The sequence below is a fragment of the Lissotriton helveticus genome, chromosome 7, assembly GCF_964261635.1.
Source record: "Lissotriton helveticus chromosome 7, aLisHel1.1, whole genome shotgun sequence".
Classification (NCBI taxonomy): domain Eukaryota; kingdom Metazoa; phylum Chordata; class Amphibia; order Caudata; family Salamandridae; genus Lissotriton; species Lissotriton helveticus.
In genome coordinates, this window is record NC_136068.1 from 564,643,655 (window position 1) to 564,667,505 (window position 23,851).

At 44.9% G+C, this 23,851-nt stretch overlaps 1 protein-coding gene across 1 annotated transcript in view; it reads right to left on the bottom strand.

Annotated features, from left to right (window-relative positions):
* The window catches only part of PARP2 (poly(ADP-ribose) polymerase 2), a 231,218-nt gene extending 208,205 nt beyond the window's left edge, over positions 1-23,013 (bottom strand). The window contains exon 1 of the mRNA XM_078652645.1: positions 22,620-23,013. Within this exon, the coding sequence (XP_078508771.1) occupies positions 22,620-22,689 (70 nt within the window). The 5' untranslated portion in view covers positions 22,690-23,013. The remainder of the gene's footprint in view (positions 1-22,619) is intronic.
* Positions 23,014-23,851: the final 838 nt, after the last annotated feature.

Here is a 23,851-nt window from a genome sequence, read left to right on the forward strand (position 1 = left end):
ATGCTGTTAGTGGGCTGCAGCACTGAATTACTGGCAATTCGTTTTTCACAATTGCAAGGCTACCTGTTTCCCATAGGAAGGAATGGGGAGTTTATTTAAAACATCGTATAAACATAACTGGCCCTGGGAACTAGGTGGGAAAATAAAGTTTAGTATGCCTGAACTCAGAATCTAAAGATGCATCTTTTAGGGAAGGGGATTTTTACATTCTGGGTTTGAAAACAGCACTTTTAGAAAGTAGGTATTTTCTTGATCAGCCATCCAGCAGGCCTCTGCTGGGTTTTTGGATTGACTGTCTGGGTTTTGGATGACAGAGGCTCTGGAGCAGAAGTGGCTCTGGATAGTCTAGGTGGGCGGGTCAGGAAAGTGCTGAATAGAGCTGGGCTTTATTTAGAGTAGGGGGAGGAGATTTCCTTTCACCAGAATGGGCCTGATCTGCCTCTGACAATGCCGTTTCCACCTCCTGCCAGGAAGCCACAGCAGAGAGGGTAGAACTGGTTCTGGCTGGGCACAGACACTCTCTGCCTGAGAGGACAAAGGATTTTGTGGTATAAATATTGGGGCCCAAACCCCTGAATTTTAGAACTCTTTTGGACCAAGAAGACTGCCAAGAAGAAGAGCTGGAGAAGCTGTGAGGAGGAACTACCACTTTGCTGTATGCTTTGCTGTGTTGGCCTGCAGTGACTGCTTCTGTCTTGGGCAGGGAAAGGACTGGACTGAACTTTCTGCAATCTACTTTTGTGAGTTTCTCCAATGGCTTACGGTAGAGCTTGCTCCCTGTTCAAGAAGTTTCAGGAACAGCAAAAACTTCCAGCTCTTCTGCCCTCAGCACTTCGAACTGTGTATTTTGTGCTGACACAGAAGAAAAAGCAAAACGACGCCATCTACGATGCCGCTGCCGATTGTGTCCTGAAGGCACAGCCGCGGGAACAGCCGCAACGCTACACCTCGACCTTGGTCTCACCGACGCCTGCTGACGCCTCCATCAAGCCGCTGCTCTTACCGCGACCTGTGGGCACTGCACTTCGCATCGCAACGCTGCCTTGGTATCTCCGCCGACGACGCTCCATGCCGAAATCAACACCGCTGCTTGCACTGTGGTTCGAGGGCACCGCTCGTAAAGTTACACGACGCACCGTGGTCATCCTTGGTCTACCGATGCCATCGACTTCAGTTCGTCAGCCGACGACAGTGCTTCAGCAACGCCGACGACAGCGCTTCAGCAACAACAACGACGGTGCTTCCACCGTGACCTGCCAGAACCGCGACTAACCCTGCATCACTTCGCACTGCGACCCTGGTCTCACCTACGATGCCATTGGACACCGCAATCGAGCCGCTGCTCGCACCGCAACCTGAGGGCACTGTACACCACACTGCTGCACTTCGCCTCGCAGCACCTGACGCCTGCTGACGCCAGCGCTCCTGACTTCAACAACGAGGAATTCGATCTGCAACACATGTGACTTCAAGGGCCCAACAACTCTTGTACCGACCTCCAGAACAGACGCCTGCGGATGTCGTGCTTTCTGGAGCTCAACGAGAGGCCGTCACACCCTGCATTTCTAAAGGAACTGTTTTGCAGGTCTTCCCGACACAGTAGATGGCCGCGACGCCGCGGTCAGCCAGAACTGTTTGGATTTGTTTGTTCACGACGCCGTGATAGCACCAGAGGGAGCTATCGACTTCAAGGAACTGTCTTTCAAGGTTAATGTGATAACTGCAGATTTCTTAATACTGCATTGTGGATTTTATCATTTTTGGTCTTGTCTTAAGTATATAAAACATATTGGATATTTTTCTTAACTGGTGTGGTGTCCTTTTGTAGTGCTTACACTGTATTACTGTTGGTTATGTGCAAATGCTTTCCACACTGACTCTAAGATAAGCCTGATTGCTCGTGCCAAGCTACCAAGGGTGTGAGCAGGGGTTATTTTAGGAGTGTAACCCCTTATCCTGACTAGGAAGAAGGGTCCCTACTTGGACAAGGGGCAAGCCCTTACCAACTAGAGCCCCCCATTTTATACACCCCCCTTAACCGTGAGTGTTACCATATGAAGAAACCCAGCACCCCAAAGTCCCTCTGCACCCGGCTGACCCGGCCCGAGGAGGACCAAGAGTCCACAAGTTCCCCAACATCTCAAGACCAGTTCCCACCTGCAGCCTCTTTGTGACCAGACCAATCCCACATTGTATAACACTAGGCACCTTTGCTGTTTAGCACCTCTACACCTGGCTACCCTCCTGCCGCTGGAGGGGACCTGCTGGTGTGGCCTTGGACCTTGCCCCATACCCACCTCAAGTCCAGAAGATTGGTCCCGTGGGTTGCTGCTGACTATCTGAATACAATACATGTTTTTCCTCAAGAGGTTACCAATACGGGGAAGTGAATCACGGTTTAAAGAATCAAAATCACCTGAAGCAGAAAAAGAAATCTCTGCACCCAGACGCCACAATGCCTCCCGACCTGTTGGTGCTGCCTCGGACGTGGGCAGAAGGTGAAAGCTATCTTTTCCTCGTTTAGTCTTTCCCCAACTACACAGATCAGTGAGCCAGCCATACTGATGAGAAACATAATTGAGCTTCAACCAATCCAAGGTATATTTTCACCTCTGACAAGCAGGACACTATTAATCTTCTTGCCTCTATACAATCAGGATCCCCAAAGGACCCATGCCCAGTTTCGGTGATCAAACTTGTTCCTGAGCTCATCAGCATGGCATTGACTCCACTTTTTAATGCAATGCTTGAATCAGTGCATTTCCCTAAGAAATGGAAAAGGGCATCCATTCTCCCACCACTCAAAAAACACAACCTCGACCATAAGTATCTCAACAACAGCCGGCCAATCCCTCGTTTACCACTGCCAGCAAAAATTATCGAAAAAGCTATGAATATGTAACTCGGTACCCATCTCCGAGTAAGGAATTTGTTAGATTCTGTTCAATATGGGTGGGCTCAGGGCAGAGCACAGCACAGAATCAGCCTTGATAAAATCCACGGAGGAAGTCAGGGAAGCTCTGGAACAAGGAGGTAATGCAGCACTTATCATGCTGGACCTCTCCGCAGCCTTCGATAGTGTCCATCACAATGTTCTGTTGGACTGTTTATCAGACTGTGGGGTAGCAGGCTAGGCCTGGCCCCTCCTAAAATCCTTTCTTACAGAAAGGACTCAAACCGTAGACCTTGATAAAGCTCGCTAACAACCATTTTCCCTGCCATGTGGAGCACCACAGGGATCCTCCCTTAGTCCCACACTTTTTAATGTCTATGTGACACCCTTGGCTGCACTAATCGGATCGTTTGCATTCCAGCTGACGTCCTACGCAGACGAAAAGCAAACAGTGCTGTCACTACGACCTGGACAAGACGCAGGGAAAAGGAAAAAGTTCTACGACTGCATAAAAGCAGTCAGGCTGTGGATTACCATGAATTGTTTGAAGTTGAATTCATGCAAAACGGAGGTCCTCACATTTGGCAGCAATGCCAGTTTTTGGACACCAGATTGGTGGCCAGAAGAACTAGGGACGCTCCTGGAGCCAACTAGGAAAGCGAAAAACCTAGGAGTCTTAATTGACAACAAACTGGCATTTGAAGACCAGGTGAATGCAGTTACCTCCACAAATTTCCAACTTCTTAGGATGATAAGGAAAAAAATGTCCTTCTTGCCGGCAGACAGCCACATGGTAGAGATAACATCCCTAATCTTATCACGTGTGGACTACCGCAATAGTCTATACTTAAACATCCAGAAGAAACATCTAAACAGGCTTCAACTTTTGCAAAACGCAGCAGCAAGACTTGACTGGAACATCCAAAATTTGTCTCAATTAAAAAAAGGAATAAAACAGTTGCATTGGCTCCCTGTCAAACAGCGGATTCAATTCAAATTCTTATGCAGTTTTCAAGGCCCTACATGGAAAAGGTCAGGAAAACCTAAAACAGTGTTTTAAATGGTATGCTCCAAAAAGAGCACTCCAATTGGCCGGAGCAAGATTTGTGGTAGTACACACATTTAAAAAAGCAAATGAGGGGGGAGAGAGAAGTTTCACTACATGCACCACCAGGGCATGGAATGAGCTTCCTTTCCAACTCAGGAACACCACAGAGCTGTTGACATTCTGGAAGGGACTTAAAACCTGGCTTTTTACCTCTTAGGTTAACACACACCCTGTCAACCGGAAGGCAACACTCAGCGCCAGGACACCTTCGGGTAACCGTCGCGCTTAAGAAATATAATTTACATTACATAACCTGGCCCCATACTCACCTCAAGTCTCTGGGCAGAGTCACGCAGGTAGTTAAGTGACTTTATACAGCATATGTTTTCCTCTAATTTAACATTGCCACAAATTGCTTCAATTATGATTTAAAGTATCAAAAACCTGTTTTCTACAAACTTGCTATTTTAAAAAGTACTTAACGGATTTTTATGATCTTGGTGCTTAAAGTTATATAAAGATAAACGCTAATTTTATAAATTGGTGTGGATCTCCTTATTGAGTCCTGTGTATCATTTATTGGCTGCGTTTGTGCAGCAGATGTTCAATACTCCCTATGATAAGCCCAAGGCTGTTTGACCTCACTACCCCCTAAAAGAACATCTTGAGATTGCTAGAGCAAGCCCTTGTCTACTAGTAAGAGGATACATGGATTCTTTCCATTGTATACCTCTTTTGGTATAGCTATAAAAAAGAGCTAGCTCCCTAAATCTTGTCAGAAGCATGCTGCTGTAGAATTATATATCCACATGCTGAACACTGAGGTTGTGTGGTCTTGAATGCACAAACGGCCTCTTTATTCCACCACACACTCCCTGCCCTTTTATCCTCCCTTTAGACATTTTTTTCCATTGTTCTTTTCTTCTGTCTTTCTGCTTTGCGTGATTTACCTGTTCTTGCTATCAGTAAATAAAATGGGGGTTGGGAGCACACTGCTTCACAGCCCAGCCCAGTTTGCCCCTTTGCATCCTGGTAAACGCAGTATACAGTTCATGCTTACTTCAAAATTAGCTGGAGTTTTTCACCAAAGTTGGTGTAGACATTGCAGTGTATCTCAAAAACACTTGTTTATGGGTAGAGCCCTTCATCATTAGAGAGCAGCAGTATTAGAGTGCAAAGAAAAATCATCTGGGGTTGCTGGAAATGTGGTCACGTTCCTCTCAGGTCACAACCACTCACAGGCACACTGGTGCATTTCCAAAGCTCATCACCTTGCTGGCTCAAGGGAGCCTTTTAAACAGAATGGGGGTTGGGAGCACACTGCCTCACATCCTAGCACAGTTCACCACTTTGCATCCTGGTAAATGTAGTAACCAGCTCATGTTTACTTCAAACTTAGCTGGAGTTTTTCACTAAAGTTGGTACAGACATGGTGAATAGCTCTAGACACGTGTTTCTGGGTTGAGCCCTGTTGTATAGCTCCTATATATCCTTATATCGTGTTAAGTTAGCATAGGTACATTTGAGATTTAAACGCCATTTTTCCTTTCTTGCAACTTCTGCACACGACCCTTAATTGTTGACTTAGCTTTCAACCTAGTGGTTTGCCGTGGTGTATGTGAGAATAATATGTTATTGCTCTGATATCAGTTTTGTTTAATAAACCATGTCTGCACGGAGAGTGCTGAAGTTTCAGGAGCAACACGATATGGAATTGTTATGAGGTCTGATCTCCACGCCTTCATAGTCATAACACAAGTGCAGCCTTTGCCAACTTGGGCTTGAGGCGGGATTGATATTGCTTTGCACGAGAATTGTTAACACACTTGATGCGGTGCACATGCAGAGAGAGCTGGTGTATGCTGATGTGATTCCTTCATGCTAGGACACTAAGGTATGGGCCCGCCCTAAAACAACCCAAAGAGACCTTCTTAGCTAATAATATAATATATGTGTTAGGGAGGGTGAGATATAAGTGTTGTTAACTCTTATTCATTACAGCATGTTAACATGCTGTCACCATTCGCTTTTTATGTCTTAGTAACTATGCTGATAATTTTGCTACTGATAATAAGTATACTTGTATTATCTAAGATACTGCGCCTGAGAAGACGGCATTAGTAAATAAACATTTCAAATGCACATGTGTCTTCTTTACTCCATGTTCTGGTTTGTAATGATAATATAACGAAAGAGTGTTCATGAGTCCCACGTACCCTGAGGTACTGTAAGTTCATGTTCTGGTTTGTCTAAACATTGGGAGTTTGATATGTCCAATGAGACACTGTAGCTAGCTCGGTAAGGGGTGAGTTGGTTGCTAAGGTAAGTTTTGGGACATCCTAATTTGCCAAGGTTCCACTCCTCTGTGCACAGTTCTGTGTGAGTACAGAAACCCTGCAACATGGCGCCCAACGGTTTCGGTGGTCTTATATCATGACACTCGAGTAGTTTATCGTTCATGCCTTAACCCCTTCACGTCCGTTTCCTGAAAACGGGGTGTTGGTGAAACCTACCTATTTTTTGAAATAGGTCTTTATTCAAGCTTGATTCTTACTTAAACGGTTTCTTTGAATTACTACCCAGTTGTGCTACAAAGTATTCTTTGTGTTTTCTTGTTTCCGATTCTGTGATGGCGGCTGCGGTGGCTATTGCACAGCATAGTCGCGTAGCGGTACGCAACCATCTTCAGACGTACCAGGTCCCAGTAGATGGGATGGCTGTGATTTTCGTGGTAAGTGCAGATCCGGCGTTTCCTTACGAGTTGTTTTACTCTTGGGTTACGTTTCCGGCTGTGGACGCTAATTCTGGTTTGTACCACTCCTACACCGCCTCGGATGTCCCGGCTGAATATACGCCATACAGGGCATTGGAAATACCTATAGATCATTGGCAGCATCGAGTTTGGTTTGATGGCGCCCTCCCCCACTCTTTGTCCCGTGCGAGGTTAGGTCCACTCTCAATTCCAGGTACTAATTGGCCTGCGTTGGGTGGCTTTACCCCGCACCCGAATCACGGGGCTTGTACCCTGGTAGAAATTCGCAGGCTACATGTAGTCTCCATTTCCGTGATTCGTGCTTTAGTGCAATACATCGGTCGACATCTTCCTGGTGGTCCCCAGGGGGGTGCGGCCGCTCCCATGGAACGAGGCGGAATGCGTCTCAATCCAGTGATGGTAAATTCGGTTTTTGGTGCGCGTCCTGTTGACAACGATGACTTCCCATTCTGGCTAGCAGAGAAGTTTGATCAACTGGAGGCGGTTTTTCCGAATTCTACTCCTGCTGATAAACATAGAATGTTGACGATTACTCTACCAAAGGATATTACTCCTGAACTTGCTGACTGTGACAGCTGGGGAAAAACATTTGCGGCAGTTTATACAAGGTGCTTCGGCACCCCGTCTATGACTGCCCTGCCTGAAATCGTTAGACGTGTTCAGAATGATCACGGTCCAGAGGCAGCGGTTGAATTGGGTATGCGCCTGTGTGGTTCTTTTGAGATTGTAAGTGATCTCATTCTCTCCAATGTTAAAGGAGATGCAGTTAACTTTCAGGTGTCGAATGCTTTGGCTGCTCTGCCCGATGCCGACAAACCCCGCCAGTTAGCAAAGATTGTGGTGGCCGCTTATAAAACGATTGGCCGCACAAGTAGAGGTCTGAAGTATTTTCCAGTGAAGGAGAAAAAACAACCACAGGGACAATCTGCAGTGACAGATGCCCAGCCCAAGTCCAAGAAACAAAATTGGCCTAAAAAACAGACACAGGGGAAGCAGACAACGCAGACTCAGGGGACTTTTCCTGCGATACAAGCTCCTGCGCCACCCGAAAAAGTTTATGATTTGCGCGACCGCGCGATGATTAAATCGCCTGATCGTTTTCAGGGTTCTGATCAACGCTCTCCTCGTTCCTTTCAGGACACATCGGCCCAGAAGACCGGTGGAGGAGGAGGGGGTGGACGTGGACGTGGTGGCCAACAAGGACGTGGCCAGTCCCGCCAGACGGACGGCGCAGTGAAGCAGGAGGATTCTACGCCTAGGCGTCCGCAGTTTGCGAAAAAGAAAGTCGCAGCCTTAACAGCGCATCGATATGCCACAGATAGTGAGAACGCGGCTTCGGAATCTGACGTAAGCTCTGACCTTGCTGGACAGCGCGGCGGAGATAACCATAGTCAGAGAGGCGCTGCGTCCACTACTGAGGGTGACAGCGACTGATGTCTACGTTGTGATAGAAACAGCGGATACGAGACTTGCTCCCCCTGAAAGACTATATGAAATTGTCCTGTTAATTGAAGGTGACATACAGCGTACCGTTAAAGGTGTATTTTGGGAGAATCTGTCTTCTACATATGATATTTTACTTTCGGAGGCTGACTGGCCCCCACCTTTTGTGCTCGCGGCGCCGCGAGGGGAGGAGGTGATCCTGCCCAGTTTCGCGAACACTGTCTCGAAAGAGCATGCGCAGCATTTTGCAGAAGAGTGGGCTCGGGCTCTCGCGCCGGCTCTGTACCGTAACCAATGTGGTTGGGATAGATTGTCGCCTTGCCACGAAATTCCGTTGCGGTCTCAGCCGCAGCCTCAACCGCAATATCCCATTCGGCGTGAAGCAAAATCTTCCGTCGCGGAAATCCTTGAACAATTGGAATATCAGGGAGTTATTGAAACGTGTGTGTCACCGATGAATAATCCCCTTTTTACTGTGAACAAACCTGACGGATCATATCGTTTGGTTTTGGATTACCGGCATTTAAACTCGCATTGCCGTAACTGTGCTGTACAGAATACCCACGGCTCTGCCCTAGTGGATAGTCTCGTGCGTAAGCGTTTCAAGACAACGCTTGACATATCCAATGGTTTTTATGCCCACAGATTGGACAGCTTTAGCTCCCAATGGACCAGTTTTACGAGCGCTGGAGTCCAAAAGCAATTCCGGCGTCTTCCAATGGGCTACAAGAATAGTCCTGGTATATTTACCGCTCGCATTGTCTCTATTCTGGAGGCACTCGACCCTGATGCTTTTTCGTATGTGGATGACATATATCTCACAGACGATGATATTTGGGAGCATCTGTGTCGTGTAAATTCTGTTGTTTGCAACTTCGCAGACATGGGTTACAAATTTAACTTTGCAAAATCGCACATTGCTGAACACACAGTGTTGTTTTTGGGCTATGAGCTCAACAATGAAGGTAGAGGTTTGGCTCCTCACTTCTTGGAGAAGTGCGCACAATTGCGCGCTCCAACAACACTGAAAAAATTACAATCTTTACTGGGCTTTTTGAATTTCGGCAGGACTTACATTCCGGAATATGCCCAGCGTATCAAGCCTTTGTATGCTTTGATACAACCAACTTTCTCAAAATCATGCTGGCTGCCTGAGCATTCAGCCATTTTGCAATCCTTGCAGGTTGATCTGCTCGCTTCTAAATATTTACTGACTCGTGATAACCACACCAACCTGGTCATAAGAATAATTCCTGGGACGGTGGGTTTCACGTACCTCACTTTTAATGAAGGTGACACGGTACCTATTGCTTACAAGTCACACTTGTACACTTCGGCTGAGATGCGGTTTCCCACAGTGGAAAAGGTTTTAACTGCTGTACAGATGGCAATTCTAAAAGAACGTGCTCTGTCACAGGGGAAGCGCATGCTAGTGGTAACACCCTGTCCTCATTTGGAGGCAGTCACGAAAGCCAGTGTACCAAATTCAAAGGCTTTGCACCCTCGGTGGATTCAGTGGGCTGCGTCATTGTCATCCGCGGATGTCATGTTTATTTTTTACGCTTCCTTACGGTCGCAGGAGTACTTGCAGTATGAATTCGTTCATCCTGCTCCTCTGGCGATGCGACCTTTGGAGGACTTCCATTGCATCATTTACACTGATGGGTCGGCGCGGGTTGCGCATGGCTCTAAACATGCCTACGTTTCCGCATGCGCCATTGTGGTCGGTGCTATGTTGAATGATGAGTTCATTTCCAGGGAGGTACACACGTTGCCCTTGGGCGATTGCACCGCACAATTGGCAGAGCTTCGTGCTCTCTTACTAGCTTTGGAGTACGCAGATCCAAGTGTTACTACTCTAATTGTAAGTGATTCTTACTACTGTGTCCAGTCTTACAATGAAAAACTTTTGGGTTCAAAATGATTTTCATGATTCCAAGGGTAGCACAATAAAACATAAAATGATCTGGGTTCGAGTGGCAGAGCTTAAGGCTATGTTGCCGCTCGTTTATGTGATTCATACTCTCGGTCATCAGCGCGTGGGAGTACACGCTGTTGGCAACTCGCTTGCTGATGAAGCGGCGAAATCAGCAGTATCTACATACTTAGTTGCAGCAGTTACTAGGTCTAAAACCAAGATTGATAGCGACATCTTGGCAGCGATTGCTGCCTCTGAGAAGGGAAGTAAACATCCTGCGGGATTCCCTTCGAAGTATAAATACCACTTAAGTCCCGAAAAGGTTCCTTTTGTGACAATTCCTGATGTTGGAGAACGGCTGATTCCCAACTCGGATCGCAGAGCAGACTTGATTACAGCGGCTCATGAAGGTGTGGCGTCTGCGCATGCGGGCGTCTCGGCAACTGTAACTCAATTACAATTACGTTTCTGGTGGCGGGGACTGTACAAACAGACGCGTGATTATGTCCTTCTTTGTGACATCTGCCAGCAGATTAAACCTTCAACTGCTACGCGTCCGCCTCAGACTCAGTTGTACATTTCTAATAAACCGCTAGGCTGTGTTTATTTAGATCACTGCGGTCCATTTTCATCTGATACTGCGTATAAATACATCTTAGTAGCAGTTGACTCATGCACACGCTTTGTGTGGGTATGGCCACATCGCAGCGCTGATTCACGGACTGTCATTAGAGATTTGCGTATCTTTATAGGGATTTTTGCCTGTGGTACCTTCCATTCGGATCAGGGTCCGGCTTTCGCCTCTAAGGCGTATAAGGATGCCATGACTTCGATGGGGGTCCAAGTCAAGTTTTCGTCACCCTACAGACCTGAGGGTAATAGTGTAGTTGAACGAATGAACCGTGATTTAAAGCAATCTTTGACAGCCCGAGTTATAGGCACTGGCAGAAACTGGCTGGCTCACCTCTATGGCGTGCAGCGTGCTCTTAATAATCTCCCTAGAAGGTCTCTGGGTGGGCGGACCCCATACGAAATGCTCTTTGGCATCAAGATGTACGTCCCTGACCTTGACGGTCTAGACTCAGTGGTTCGCGCCACTTCTTTTGACGCAGATGAACATTGCAATGTTTTACAGAATCTACAAAAGACCAGAGACACTCTTACAAAGGAACATTTGCCCTCCACATCGGATGATGCGTTGCAGATCCCGGTAGTTGGCTGGCTACCCCAAGTTGGCGAACTGGTTCGAGAGAAGATCGACAACAAGAAAGAGTTTGGTCCCTCCTATCGAGCTCCAGTCCCAGTGCTTGGAGTGAAGGGCACAAGAACAGTCATTTTACCACCACTTCCAGGTCGTAAGGAAAACAGGTTTATTTCTATTGACAATGTCAAGATACACAGAGTGGCCGATTCTTCTTAGCATGACACCGGCTGTTTCCTGTCCTTCCATTGTGAGAAATTCAATTATGCCCACTGCTTCTAATAATGAACCTGAGGTGGCCATCGAATTACCTGCTGTTTCCAGTCCATTATTGAATAATTTACCAGGAACTAACCTTGATGAGACAGACTATACATACCCCACTGATTTGTCCATGCCTGACCTGCAAGCTCGTTTAGCCACGGAATCCAGATTTTCATTTGACTCTGCTTCCCTTGCCTCGAAAAAACCCTCTAAAATTGCAGTATATGCTAGCCTGTTTAAAAAACATTTTTTGATACCTCCTTGGATATACATTTGGCTGGTCCTTTTTTCAGTTTACCTTTTTATGTCAATTGGTTTTGTGTTTTCTTTTTTTCGGATTATGAATGGACACTATGTCGAGGAGAGAACTTGCATTACTCATTTAAATGGAACATTGGCCCCACTTTCCTCTTCACATTCTACACACAGATTAAAAAGAGACTTGACTTTGGTTAACATCACAGCATGGCCTGTTCTGGATGGAATCGCGTGGGATGCAGTTCGTTTTCAGATTCATGGTCCAACGGAAGTCGTTAATGTTCCTAATGTACTGAGAGTTAATATGGGGGATGTGGTGAAACAAAACATTCGTTCTGATGATTGGGATGTTAATGCTGTGGAAAATTTGTTTTCTGATTTGAAATACTATGCTGCTTTTGATGCTGAGGATTTATATTTAGAATCTGCTAATTATGGTGAATTGTTCTGTTACCAACATTATGGCAATCACTTCTTACACAAGACATCTTCCCGAAGGGATGCAGTTAATTTTACTCAGTGGGAACATTGCCCAGCACCTACACAAGGGAGTTCAGAAACGTTTCTTAAAAAGTATACTTATTTCACTGACTTTAATCAGTCCAATCCCGAGTCATTTTATTTTAAATTTAACAAACAGCCACTGTCCAAGGTTCGACTTACAAATACAAAATTGTTGTATTCGAAGGCCTTCCTAGATCAATTAGTTACTGGGGGGTATGAGTTATGGAAGGATACCATAGACCTTAAATCAGTTTGGGGCTCAAGGGCCTGGCAGGTACGAGGCACTGAGGCTTTGCACCGTGCATGTCTCATCCCAAATCATATGTGGTTTTTAAATGAAACCATTTCCCAGACCACATGCTTTGGATTGGCTACATCTAAAAGGTTGAACACCCCGTCTTTCCCGGAGTTGGAGGAATATGAGAATTGGAGTAATTTTACTAAATTGTCCATTAGAGAAATACAGGCTCTGCTTCTGAATTCCTCCTTTAACATTTCCAGTATGAATCCCAAGGGTTGGCTGCTTTGGCACCGTAGTGCTGATTCTTGCCAAAAAAGATTTTTAAATATAACTGACGGTTTTAAGACTGTTAGATCTGATCCCCGTTTTGATTTGAGTCATACTGTCACCTCTTACTCTGTGGGCAAGTTGTGTCAGGCTTGGCTGAAACATTCAACTTTACCTGCGGTTAAGTATCACCTTTCCAAACTGAATGCAGACGTGGATTTGAATGATTTCATTAAAGGCCCAGCTAGTGGCAGGTCGAAAAGATGGTTATATGGGGTTTACAATGAAATTTGGAAACTCTCACAGATTGAGGCTGCTTCACGCCTTAGGGCTATTGATCAGGCGAATCTTGAGAAAGTGCTTGCAGTTGTTGACAATAGCATTAACGTGCTTTCCTCTAGAATTTACACATTAGATAATATTGTGTCGTCTGTTGTTGATATTGTGCATGATGAAGTGTCTGTATTATACCATGGTCAAAATCAATTACGGTCAATCATGCAGTTTGCATGGACACTTCAGACTCTGAAAATGGGTAAAGTTCCCTGGGGATACATGAACGTTTCCTCTTTATTTGCACCGTTTAATTTGACAGACAAACAACGCTTGCTTTCAATGCGTGATGCTTCCTTTTCTATGCTACATATTGAAAGGTTGGAGTCTTTACCTTTTTCTGTGGCAGAAGCCACTGCTGCTACGTGGCTTATCCACGGTTTAATAACGCTGCCTTTTGCTTTATATAAGTTTTCAAATTGTATGAAATATGTGCCAATAGGTCGTTTTGAACCCTTAGGTAGCGGTTTTCTTCATGAGGTCTGGTCACTCCCATACACATACAGATGTTTCAAGGATGAACAAGAAGTTTATCTAACAGGGGATGAGTGTACTGAGACGCCAGATCATTCTTTAATGTGTAGACACATACAGTTACACGGTTCATGTAACAAGGACAGACCGAATATGGCTTGCGTTTTACAGGGCACGCCAGTTCCTGCTATCATCCCCACGTTTAAATTGTTAGAGAATGGTAGTTATTTAATGCTCAATAATGAAAACTGTTGTGGTTTAATTAAAGGTATAGCTTTCATAGTAACGGTTAGTGAGCGAGTTATTTGCTGCAGAAATGTTCTTTATCCTCCCACACGTGAACATAGGGAGTCTTCCATTTGGCCACAGATACCGACCTTGGGAGCAGAATTCAGCGGCATGGCTAGAATAAGAGCTCTATTGTCCCAGAAAGAGGTGGCCTTGAGCTCGGCCCGTGAAACTTTCGTGCTTCACATTGCTAACACCCGTACGGAGGTTCAGGCTCTATTAAACACTGATTTGCCTTTGCATTTCGGAGCCATGGTCCGTTCTATCTTTAACGCATCCTCCACAACGGGCCTAGCACATTTTTTTAAAGTTGTGAGCGGTGGTCTCGTGACTTCCTTTGAGAAGATTTTTGGAGTCATCCCTGCCTTCTTCCATTCTATTTTTTCGTCCTTATTTGGAGGGTTCCCATTTTTACTTGCATTAGCGGCTGGCGCATTGGTGGTTTTCTGCCTTTTTAAATATGGATGCCCTTCCTGTGCAAGACCACGCACAGCTGCTACTGACGCGGTTTCGCAACCGCATGCTTGATTATTATGGCACACTGCCGTTAGCGACTCTAAGCACGGCGTTTGGATTATCTTTTCGGTTCTCCTATTTCACCTGTGTCCAGCCTGTATTTCGCTGCCTGACCTGTGATTTCCTTTGGGCCATTGATTTGTGTCTCTGCGGACCAGTATCTTCTGACGTCGATTTTGATCAACTGATGAGTCCTATCATTGCTCACGAGTTGGTTTGTTCTGACGAAAGGATTATGGCCTTGGCGGTGGCACATGGACTAATGGGTCCCTGGGATGTGTTGTCGGCAGCGCAAAATTTCTTGGAACTAAGTTTTCTTGAGAACCCACCGAGCTGTCCTCTGATGGTTATAGAGGATCCGGTGCTGGAGGATCACGTATGTTCCTTTCATCTTTTAAATTGGATGGCTGAACTGTTTTCGGATGAGGACAGTGACTTCCTCCTGGAGGCTGTTGCAGCTTACTTTTCATATACAGTCTTATCATAGACACTGCCTCAAATTGACATGCTGATTGATAGCATTTCCTTGATTTTATTGACTTTTGGTCAAGACATTTTATTTTTGCTTGCCTATTGGCTTGAGCCACATTATATTGGCTATTTTTTAGCATTACTTTTTATAATTGAATTTTTATTCATGCTCGTTTATAAATGGATTCTGCTCTCATGTGATGGCACTTCTGTTACCTTATTTAGTCCGTTCTCGGATCATGGGGGGGTGTTGTATAGCTCCTATATATCCTTATATCGTGTTAAGTTAGCATAGGTACATTTGAGATTTAAACGCCATTTTTCCTTTCTTGCAACTTCTGCACACGACCCTTAATTGTTGACTTAGCTTTCAACCTAGTGGTTTGCCGTGGTGTATGTGAGAATAATATGTTATTGCTCTGATATCAGTTTTGTTTAATAAACCATGTCTGCACGGAGAGTGCTGAAGTTTCAGGAGCAACACGATATGGAATTGTTATGAGGTCTGATCTCCACGCCTTCATAGTCATAACACAAGTGCAGCCTTTGCCAACTTGGGCTTGAGGCGGGATTGATATTGCTTTGCACGAGAATTGTTAACACACTTGATGCGGTGCACATGCAGAGAGAGCTGGTGTATGCTGATGTGATTCCTTCATGCTAGGACACTAAGGTATGGGCCCGCCCTAAAACAACCCAAAGAGACCTTCTTAGCTAATAATATAATATATGTGTTAGGGAGGGTGAGATATAAGTGTTGTTAACTCTTATTCATTACAGCATGTTAACATGCTGTCACCATTCGCTTTTTATGTCTTAGTAACTATGCTGATAATTTTGCTACTGATAATAAGTATACTTGTATTATCTAAGATACTGCGCCTGAGAAGACGGCATTAGTAAATAAACATTTCAAATGCACATGTGTCTTCTTTACTCCATGTTCTGGTTTGTAATGATAATATAACGAAAGAGTGTTCATGAGTCCCACGTACCCTGAGGTACTGTAAGTTCATGTTCTGGTTTGTCTAAACATTGGGAGTTTGATATGTCCAATGAGACACTGTAGCTAGCTCGGTAAGGGGTGAGTTGGTTGCTAAGGTAAGTTTTGGGACATCCTAATTTGCCAAGGTTCCACTCCTCTGTGCACAGTTCTGTGTGAGTACAGAAACCCTGCAACAGCCCTTCATCATTAGAGAGCAGCAGAATTAGAGAGCAAAGAAAAGTCATCTGAGTTTCTGGAAATGCTGCGAGGTTCTTCTCAGGTCACAGTACTTTAATCTTTAAGCTCCTAGATTTTAAGCTGTACTACTGGGCTGCATTTGCCGAGCGGATCCAGAACATGTTCAAGCTAGAGTATCTACACTGGCTTACCAATTAGCCAGCGGGCCATCGGTCAGGTTTATTCTGTACAAGACTATTGATCATAATTATTACAAACGGGTCAGATTCAAGGTAGTCAGGGACATAACTAGGATATGGCAGGAAATCTGTAGGAAATACTCTCTGACTTCGATACATTATTTTACTATTTTATGGGGTAATCCAATATTCCCCAAATTATTTCAGGATTATGTCTGCAAAGCTTGGCAGCATATGGGGGTCAATAACCTAGTCCAGCTTTATGATAACCAGTGATTTTGCTCATTACAAGAGGAGTTTGGGCTTCCGCAGAACTCTTTTTAAAATATCTTCAAGTAAGGGACTATTTCCTACACGGACAGAAACCTCTAGATATATCATACACTTCAGAAATATTGTCGTGTATACATGGGAAGCTGGTTGAGATTAGTAAATGTTATCAGAAACTCATCTCATCAGCCCATGACAACAGTATACAGATATCTGCTAAATTAAGTTGGCTTCTTTTATCAGATAAAACAGTAAAAGATATAGAGGAGGCCTTGGATACTTTAGATCGGTCAGTGGCCTCTGTCAGTTTGAAATTGCAGCAGCACAGGACAATCGTTATGCTGTATTATACGCCAGAGCTTATTTCTAAGTGGGTAACATCTTGGGTCTCTGTTAAGTTGTCATGCCCAAAATGAAAGCTTTTTGCAGCAGACTTAATGCATACGTTTGTTGATTGCCCTATGTTAAAGCTATTCTGGAATGAGTTATCTTCTTTGCTTAAAGGTCGCCTGGGCCGTAAGTTCCAGCTTACAGATAAGGAAATCCTCCTCAGGTTTAAACAGGAGGCTACTTGCTATGAGAGGTCTTTGAATCTGAACTGGCCCTAGCTAAGGCTAGAGGCCTGCGTTCCTGCTTAAAGTTTAGAAGGATCTGGGCTAGCTAGCAATGAAAATAGCCCTGTCCCAGTTCTTCTCTATCATGATGCTCACTTATGTGTCAAAATTGCTTTTTTTGGTTTATATTTTACGTATTGTATTACTGGCTATAAAATTAAAAATAATAATAATTATATATATATGGTCATGTGATCAAGGTACGTTAGTACCGAAACGCGTAATGGCCGACTGAGTAGCAGCTAATAAACCAACGATTTTTCTACTAACCTGGGTCTGTGCTCCATGTGTCTCTTCGGGAGAAGAGAGCGCCTGCGTCCTTGCTTGCGAAGTGGAGTGGCGGTAATATATATATATATATATATATATATATATATATATATATATACACACACACACACAAACTTCGACTCCTGAAGGAGTTATTTTACACAAGGATACTGTTAATGGATTTTAGACTATTTGCATTACTTATAAATATCAAAACAAAGTATAGTAGGCATCCATATAGATCTCTTAGGTTGACAATATTGTGTATTCATGCAAAAGCAATATATCATATTTAAGGGTAAATTCAACAGCACCTGCCCGCTGTCAACAAAGATGACAAAGACAACTTAATATACCCCCTAGGACATTAAGGCTGGTCACAATGTCTGGTGCTAGCCTTGCCGAATCCTAGCCAATTGGTGTAATTCTGCTGACCCTTCTAATTGTAAAGATATTTCTGTCAATCAGCCTTTATTGGCATTAGAAGATGTATGCTTTCCTTTATTAAGACATCTTTGTATTTGCACTTAATTTTGGGATTCCTTTAGTATGAATGTATTTAATACAATCACTTAACAGCAAGACTGCACTGCCACAAATTGTGCCGCAATTTTTTTTCCTGCCACGTATTTAATCAATCCTGCAGCATGCTTCACCCTCCATTATCGCATATTTCCAGTGGCTTTATCCGCATGTACACAATGCGGTCACCTTACAACTTGAAAGAGTTTCGTTGGAGGATGAACAAGGAAGGGGCCACGCAATTGATTTTTCTTTGGGCAGCATGTGTTGTATTGTCAAAGGGAGCGTCACACATATCACCTGTGCAGCTAGTGTGGCGACATTACGGGCCACCACCCCCACTTTAAAAATTCTTTCAGCACCACAGGCAGATGTTAAACAAGCAAGCATTTATGAATACGATAAGTGTAGTACAGGAAAAGAAGCAAAGGTGTCCTACCCCAATTTTAAAAAGTAACATTTAATTTAATAGGCATCTTGCACCACATATGTAAAAATATGATTAACGCATCTTCAAAATTCAAAAAAAGTGTATTTCATTCATATGTAGAAGCATATATCACTGCCTTATAGACATTTTACAAAAATCATAGTTCTCAAACATGAATTCACAAACATTCAGGACTTCTCCATCCTGACAACCACGCTACTAGTAAACTAAGAGGCAAGACAGCTGTCACGCTGGGGGAGTGGCTTAAGTTCTTACTTTACATCTAACAACATTATGGTTAATCAAATCAAAAACAGGTGGTGTTGCACAACACACACTCTGAACTTGTGTATTTCAAGATCCTCGCATACATGATAAAGAAGAATAAGGAGGAAAAGTGAAATAAAACAATTGCATAGGATCACACAATTTGATCAAGTGGGAAAGCCGGGACTGGTTCTAGGCTTTCTGGGTTCACATTGTGCATTCAGCCACAAGATGGGTGTCTCTTTCAGACATGCCAACCCTCCCGATTCAGGCGTGAGACTACCGATTTCAGGGCTAGTCTCCCGCCTCCCGATTCCTACAAGGAACAAGCATTGAAAATGCAATAGGTCTCGCAATAGAAGAGTTTAACTTTTTTCGTTTTGCAAATGGATGAGTGGCGTTGCGTGGATGAGTGGCGTTGCGTGGATGAGTGGCGTTGCGTGGATGAGTGGCGTTGCGTGGATGAGTGGCGTTGCGTGGATGAGTGGCGTTGCGTGGACGAGTGGCGTTGCGTGGACGAGTGGCGTTGCGTGGACGAGTGGCGTTGCGTGGACGAGTGGCGTTGCGTGTGTGAGTGGCGTTGCGTGTGTGAGTGGCGTTGCGTGTGTGAGTGGCGTTGCGTGTGTGAGTGGCGTTGCGTGTGTGAGTGGCGTTGCGTGTGTGAGTGGCGTTGCGTGTGTGAGTGGCGTTGCGTGTGTGAGTGGCGTTGCGTGTGTGAGTGGCGTTGCGTGTGTGAGTGGCGTTGCGTGTGTGAGTGGCGTTGCATGTGTGAGTGGCGTTGCATGTGTGAGTGGCGTTGCGTCGATGAGTGGCGTTGCGTGTGTGAGTGGCGTTGCGTGGATGAGTGGCGTTGCGTGGATGAGTGGCGTTGCGTGGATGAGTGGCGTTGCGTGGATGAGTGGCGTTGCGTGGATGAGTGGCGTTGCGTGGGTGAGTGGCGTTGCGTGTGTGAGTGGCGTTGCGTGTGTGAGTGGTGTTGCGTGTGTGAGTGGAGTTGCGTGGATGAGTGGGGTTGCGTGGATGAGTGGGGTTGCGTGGATGAGTTGCGTGTGTGAGTGGCGTTGCGTGTGTGAGTGGCGTTGCGTGTGTGAGTGGCGTTGCGTGTGTGAGTGGCATTGGGTGTGTGACTGTGCTGCCTGTGGCGAGTGCAAAATACAATCAATTGGCACAGAATAAAATAATATTTTTAAAACATGATTTTATTATGCCAAATCACCTATCCACAGCAATGTGGCCGTGCAACAAAATCTGCAATGCAGAAACTGTGATGGATGAATCACAGCTGCAGACTGGGGTTTGAACAGAGCGCCAAGACGCCAAGGAATTGGTGATCCCGCTGTATAAATATATAACAACATAATATAACACTACAGCAAACACTACACGAAACCATGGAAGGTGTCTGTCAAATCCAGGCATTTCTAGCACAAAAGTGAAGTGTATAAAAAGAGTGTGAAGATTTCCTTTGTACCCCTAACAACTCGCTGCTGATTTGTGAAATATCTTTTGGGGGAGAAAAAAAAACTGACGTTAAGTCGTCATTGACCTAAATCAGCAATGTCATGAATTAGACGAAGTGGCTTGATTGAAGAGATTACATTAAAATGCTTAACTTCCCTCAAATTGTCATCTTGTTATCGCCATCTACCATTTATTGTTTTGTTGATATGTGAATTGCGATTAGAACCAACAGTTCATTTAAGCTTCAATGAAATCTGCACCCATATATTTAACTACTTTTAAATGTAAAACTGATTATTGCCTTAGATTCATTTTCGACACCTCCTTATCGCTCATCTATTATCACTCATTATAATTTATTTCTCTTCTTTGTAAAGCATGTTAACGCCTTTTGGCAATGCTCACGCTTCATAAAGCCGCAAAAAGAAATAAATAAATGACTCGAGAATACGATCACTAGCGCGCGTTCGGAAGCTCAGTTCACACGCACTCGCTCTCTTTTCCGTTGAAACTTAACTGGGCATGCCACAAGCAAAGCAGTTGGTAAACTTTTAGAAATGGTTCATTTTTTCCTCCAAAACATGTCTTTCTGTGAATGATATGACGCATTTGTTTTCCAAGACAAGTCTTTCTATGAATGATGTGATGAATGATGTGACGCAACTGTGAATTGAACTGGCACTAGGGAGTTATTTAGCTCCGCTGGAGTCCCGTCCGCGGAACGAATCGGGTTGCAAGACGCTAGCTGTCTCTGCCCCTTTAAGAGATGCAAGGAATGCTGTCAGAGGGAGCGAGCCCGTATGACACGCTCTAAGAGGCACTATTTAGAAGAGGGTAGAAGCAGAAGCCCTAGCAGCTAGACCTTATTTAAGAGGCAGCATAAGCAGCATGGAGGTAGTTCTACTTTTATTTTGTTTATTAACCGAAGGAAAACAAACCAAGTCAGCCTTTTAGAAACGCCAGCCTAGACGGGGACCCATCAAAACAAAACAGATGACAAGATTGTTTGCAGCTCCAAACAAGCTCTCGGCATTGCGTGGCGGGAGGGGGCGGGGGGAGGGTAGCTGTGCACGTCGAGTCGGAACAAAAAACAAGTGAAAGCGGGATGTAATTAGGGGGGAGGAGAAGTCTGGGCAGGCAGGATGACTCAGGGGAGGGGGCGGAGCGGGGCAGAGCGGCATGTGGGTGTGAAGAAGCCGGGCCTTTGAAGTGAAGCTAAGCTTCACTTCAAAGGTGTCGGAGGAATGCGGGCGGCTGTGCACGCGCTTTTAAGCTCAATGCACATGCGCATTGAGCTTAAAAGTCACGGGCACTGCAAGGAATCGCCACGATTCCTTGCTTCTTAGTTAAAGCTTGTTTAAGCCGCAATAGGCTCGCAAGCTCGATGCGCATGCGCATCGACAGGCGAGACCTAAAAACCCGATTCCTCAGGGGTTTCAGCTGACAGGGCTTGGTATTGTGTAACCTGCTAATTTCCAGCCAAAAAGTCAGAGTGGCGATGCAGGGGCTAGAAGGGGTGAAAAAGCAATTAAGCCTCATTAACAAGCGCATGGTCTTTTAAAGACCTGTGGAGTACTCGGGCGGCTGTGTGTGTGCCCTGTTTGGGGGGTGGGGGGAAAGGGGGGAAGGGGGGGGGCGAATTCACTGCCAGCAACCTGCCAGGCCAGGCAGTGTTCAACACTTGCATCACCCTTTCTCTGCCTGTCATTGCGCTCCATGCTTCTGAAAGGTAAGAAAAAGAACGTGCATTTGCGTTTCAAATGTCCTATCGTGCAGCAGCACACTTTCAAAGCCCACACATGACAGAAACCCGATTAAAGGACCCATTCTCCCGATTTAAAAAAAAATCTCCCACTTTGCTCTTCTGAAATGTTGGCATGTATGCTCTTTCATGTTTTGTATTGACAGTTCATGCTTTGTATTTAATTCTTGGCGCATGAGTTAGAGAGTGAGTGGCAGACAGAAGCCACATCAAGGCTCAGTTCGTTTTGGGTTCGATGACTCGAGAGAACCTCAGGCAGAGCCAGGCAACAGATCCAAGCTCTCAGCAGTTTGCCTACCTACATCACATAATGGCAAATAAGGAGACAAATGACGTAGGAAGGATATGAATTGACCCTCAAAATGACGCTTTGTTCACATCATGTACAAGCTGCGCTTCCCATATGGCAATACAGCTCCCCCCCCCCCCCCCCCCCCCGCCCCCCACCACTCCACACACACAACCCAACTCATATCTTACTGCCATCAATGTGGCCCTCGATCACGACACAGACCATTCCGACCCGTGGGAACATGTTAGTGAATAACCATGCTTTATTCTAAATAAATAAGATCCTTATTTTGAGCACGTATGGAGTTTTTAAACTTAAAGAGATGCGCTACAAAGTATACCTTTACTTTCCAATTCAGGCTACTGAAACATTACTAGCAGGCAATAGGTCTACATCAAATACATTCGACACACCGTGCCTAATAACTCATTAGTGAGGTCTTGTAACTATCTAACAACCTCAGTGGTCAACACTCACTCCTGGTTTCCTTGGGTCCGTCATCGGCGGGAGTTGGAAGGCTCTTCCCTCCTCGACCTTTAGGCGGCATATTTTTTGCAACGGGCTGAAGTTGTTGGCGTAAATATAACAGAGGGAGGGAAAGAGGCAATTTTTCTATCTAACGAGTGACTATTAGGACATTGGAAGAGTGATGTTTATTATGCGAAAGGGGAGCGGGACTTTGTAATGCTATGTACGAGTGAGAGACCCTTCGTTTGGCGCGCCACAGGTCGCGGAGTTTACCGGTAGTTAGGTCTCATTTGCGGAGGATGTCCCAGCTAGGTACAGCCTATGGTCAGGCAAATACAGCGCATGTTCAATGCAATGCTCGGATCCAAAACAGTGCACGCTCACGCACAGTAAAGATGGCGGCAATAGCTTCCGGTTCGCCAGTGGTATAATTCAAACAGGAACATGCAAGACCTCGTACTCGTGCGTAAGAGCATCAGGATAGGAATAGCAATCGTGGCGGCCATATTAAGACGGTCATGACTACATAAACCTGAAAGTTTAGTTAACACGGACTTTTGTTGAAAATAGACACAGACGATTACTACTTACATTTTGCCAAACAGAACGTGTTGAAAGATTCGTAGAAATAGCTGCCGGAACCAGGATCCAGCAGGATCTACTTATTTTCCAGCACTGGTTGAACTTCAAAAACTAGAACACCCAAAATGATTGTAGAATAACTATAAAATAACCACATCTCGCCAAACCTCTACAATCTCCATTGGCTCCCTGTCACGGAAGGAAAGATATAAATTCAATCTTCTCATCCGTGCCTACAAAGCTCTCCACAACAGCGGTCCCACTTACCTCAACCACAACCTTATCTTCTACCAACTCATCAGCTACCTTAAATCTGCTTCCCAGGCAAAGGCACACCCAGGTCAAGGATTACTTTAGAAGTCATCCCAGAGTCATTGGATGATCAGCCAACTACTTTAGAAGTCATTTTCTCTTCATCGGACATCATCAAGCTCTTGAAGTCATCAGCAAGTTTCCCAGATGATTTGAAGATGACTTCAAAATGACCATCTGATTATTTCAGAAGCTGCGATCTTCCTGATGAGTTTAGGATGACTTTGTAAGGAGTATTTAATGACTTCACTTGACTAGTTCATTTCTAAGGATTGGAAGTTTTTTTGAAAATGAGTCTCAGATTACTTTTCTAGCACTAACAAAGAAAATGTGTTTCTGATTTACAC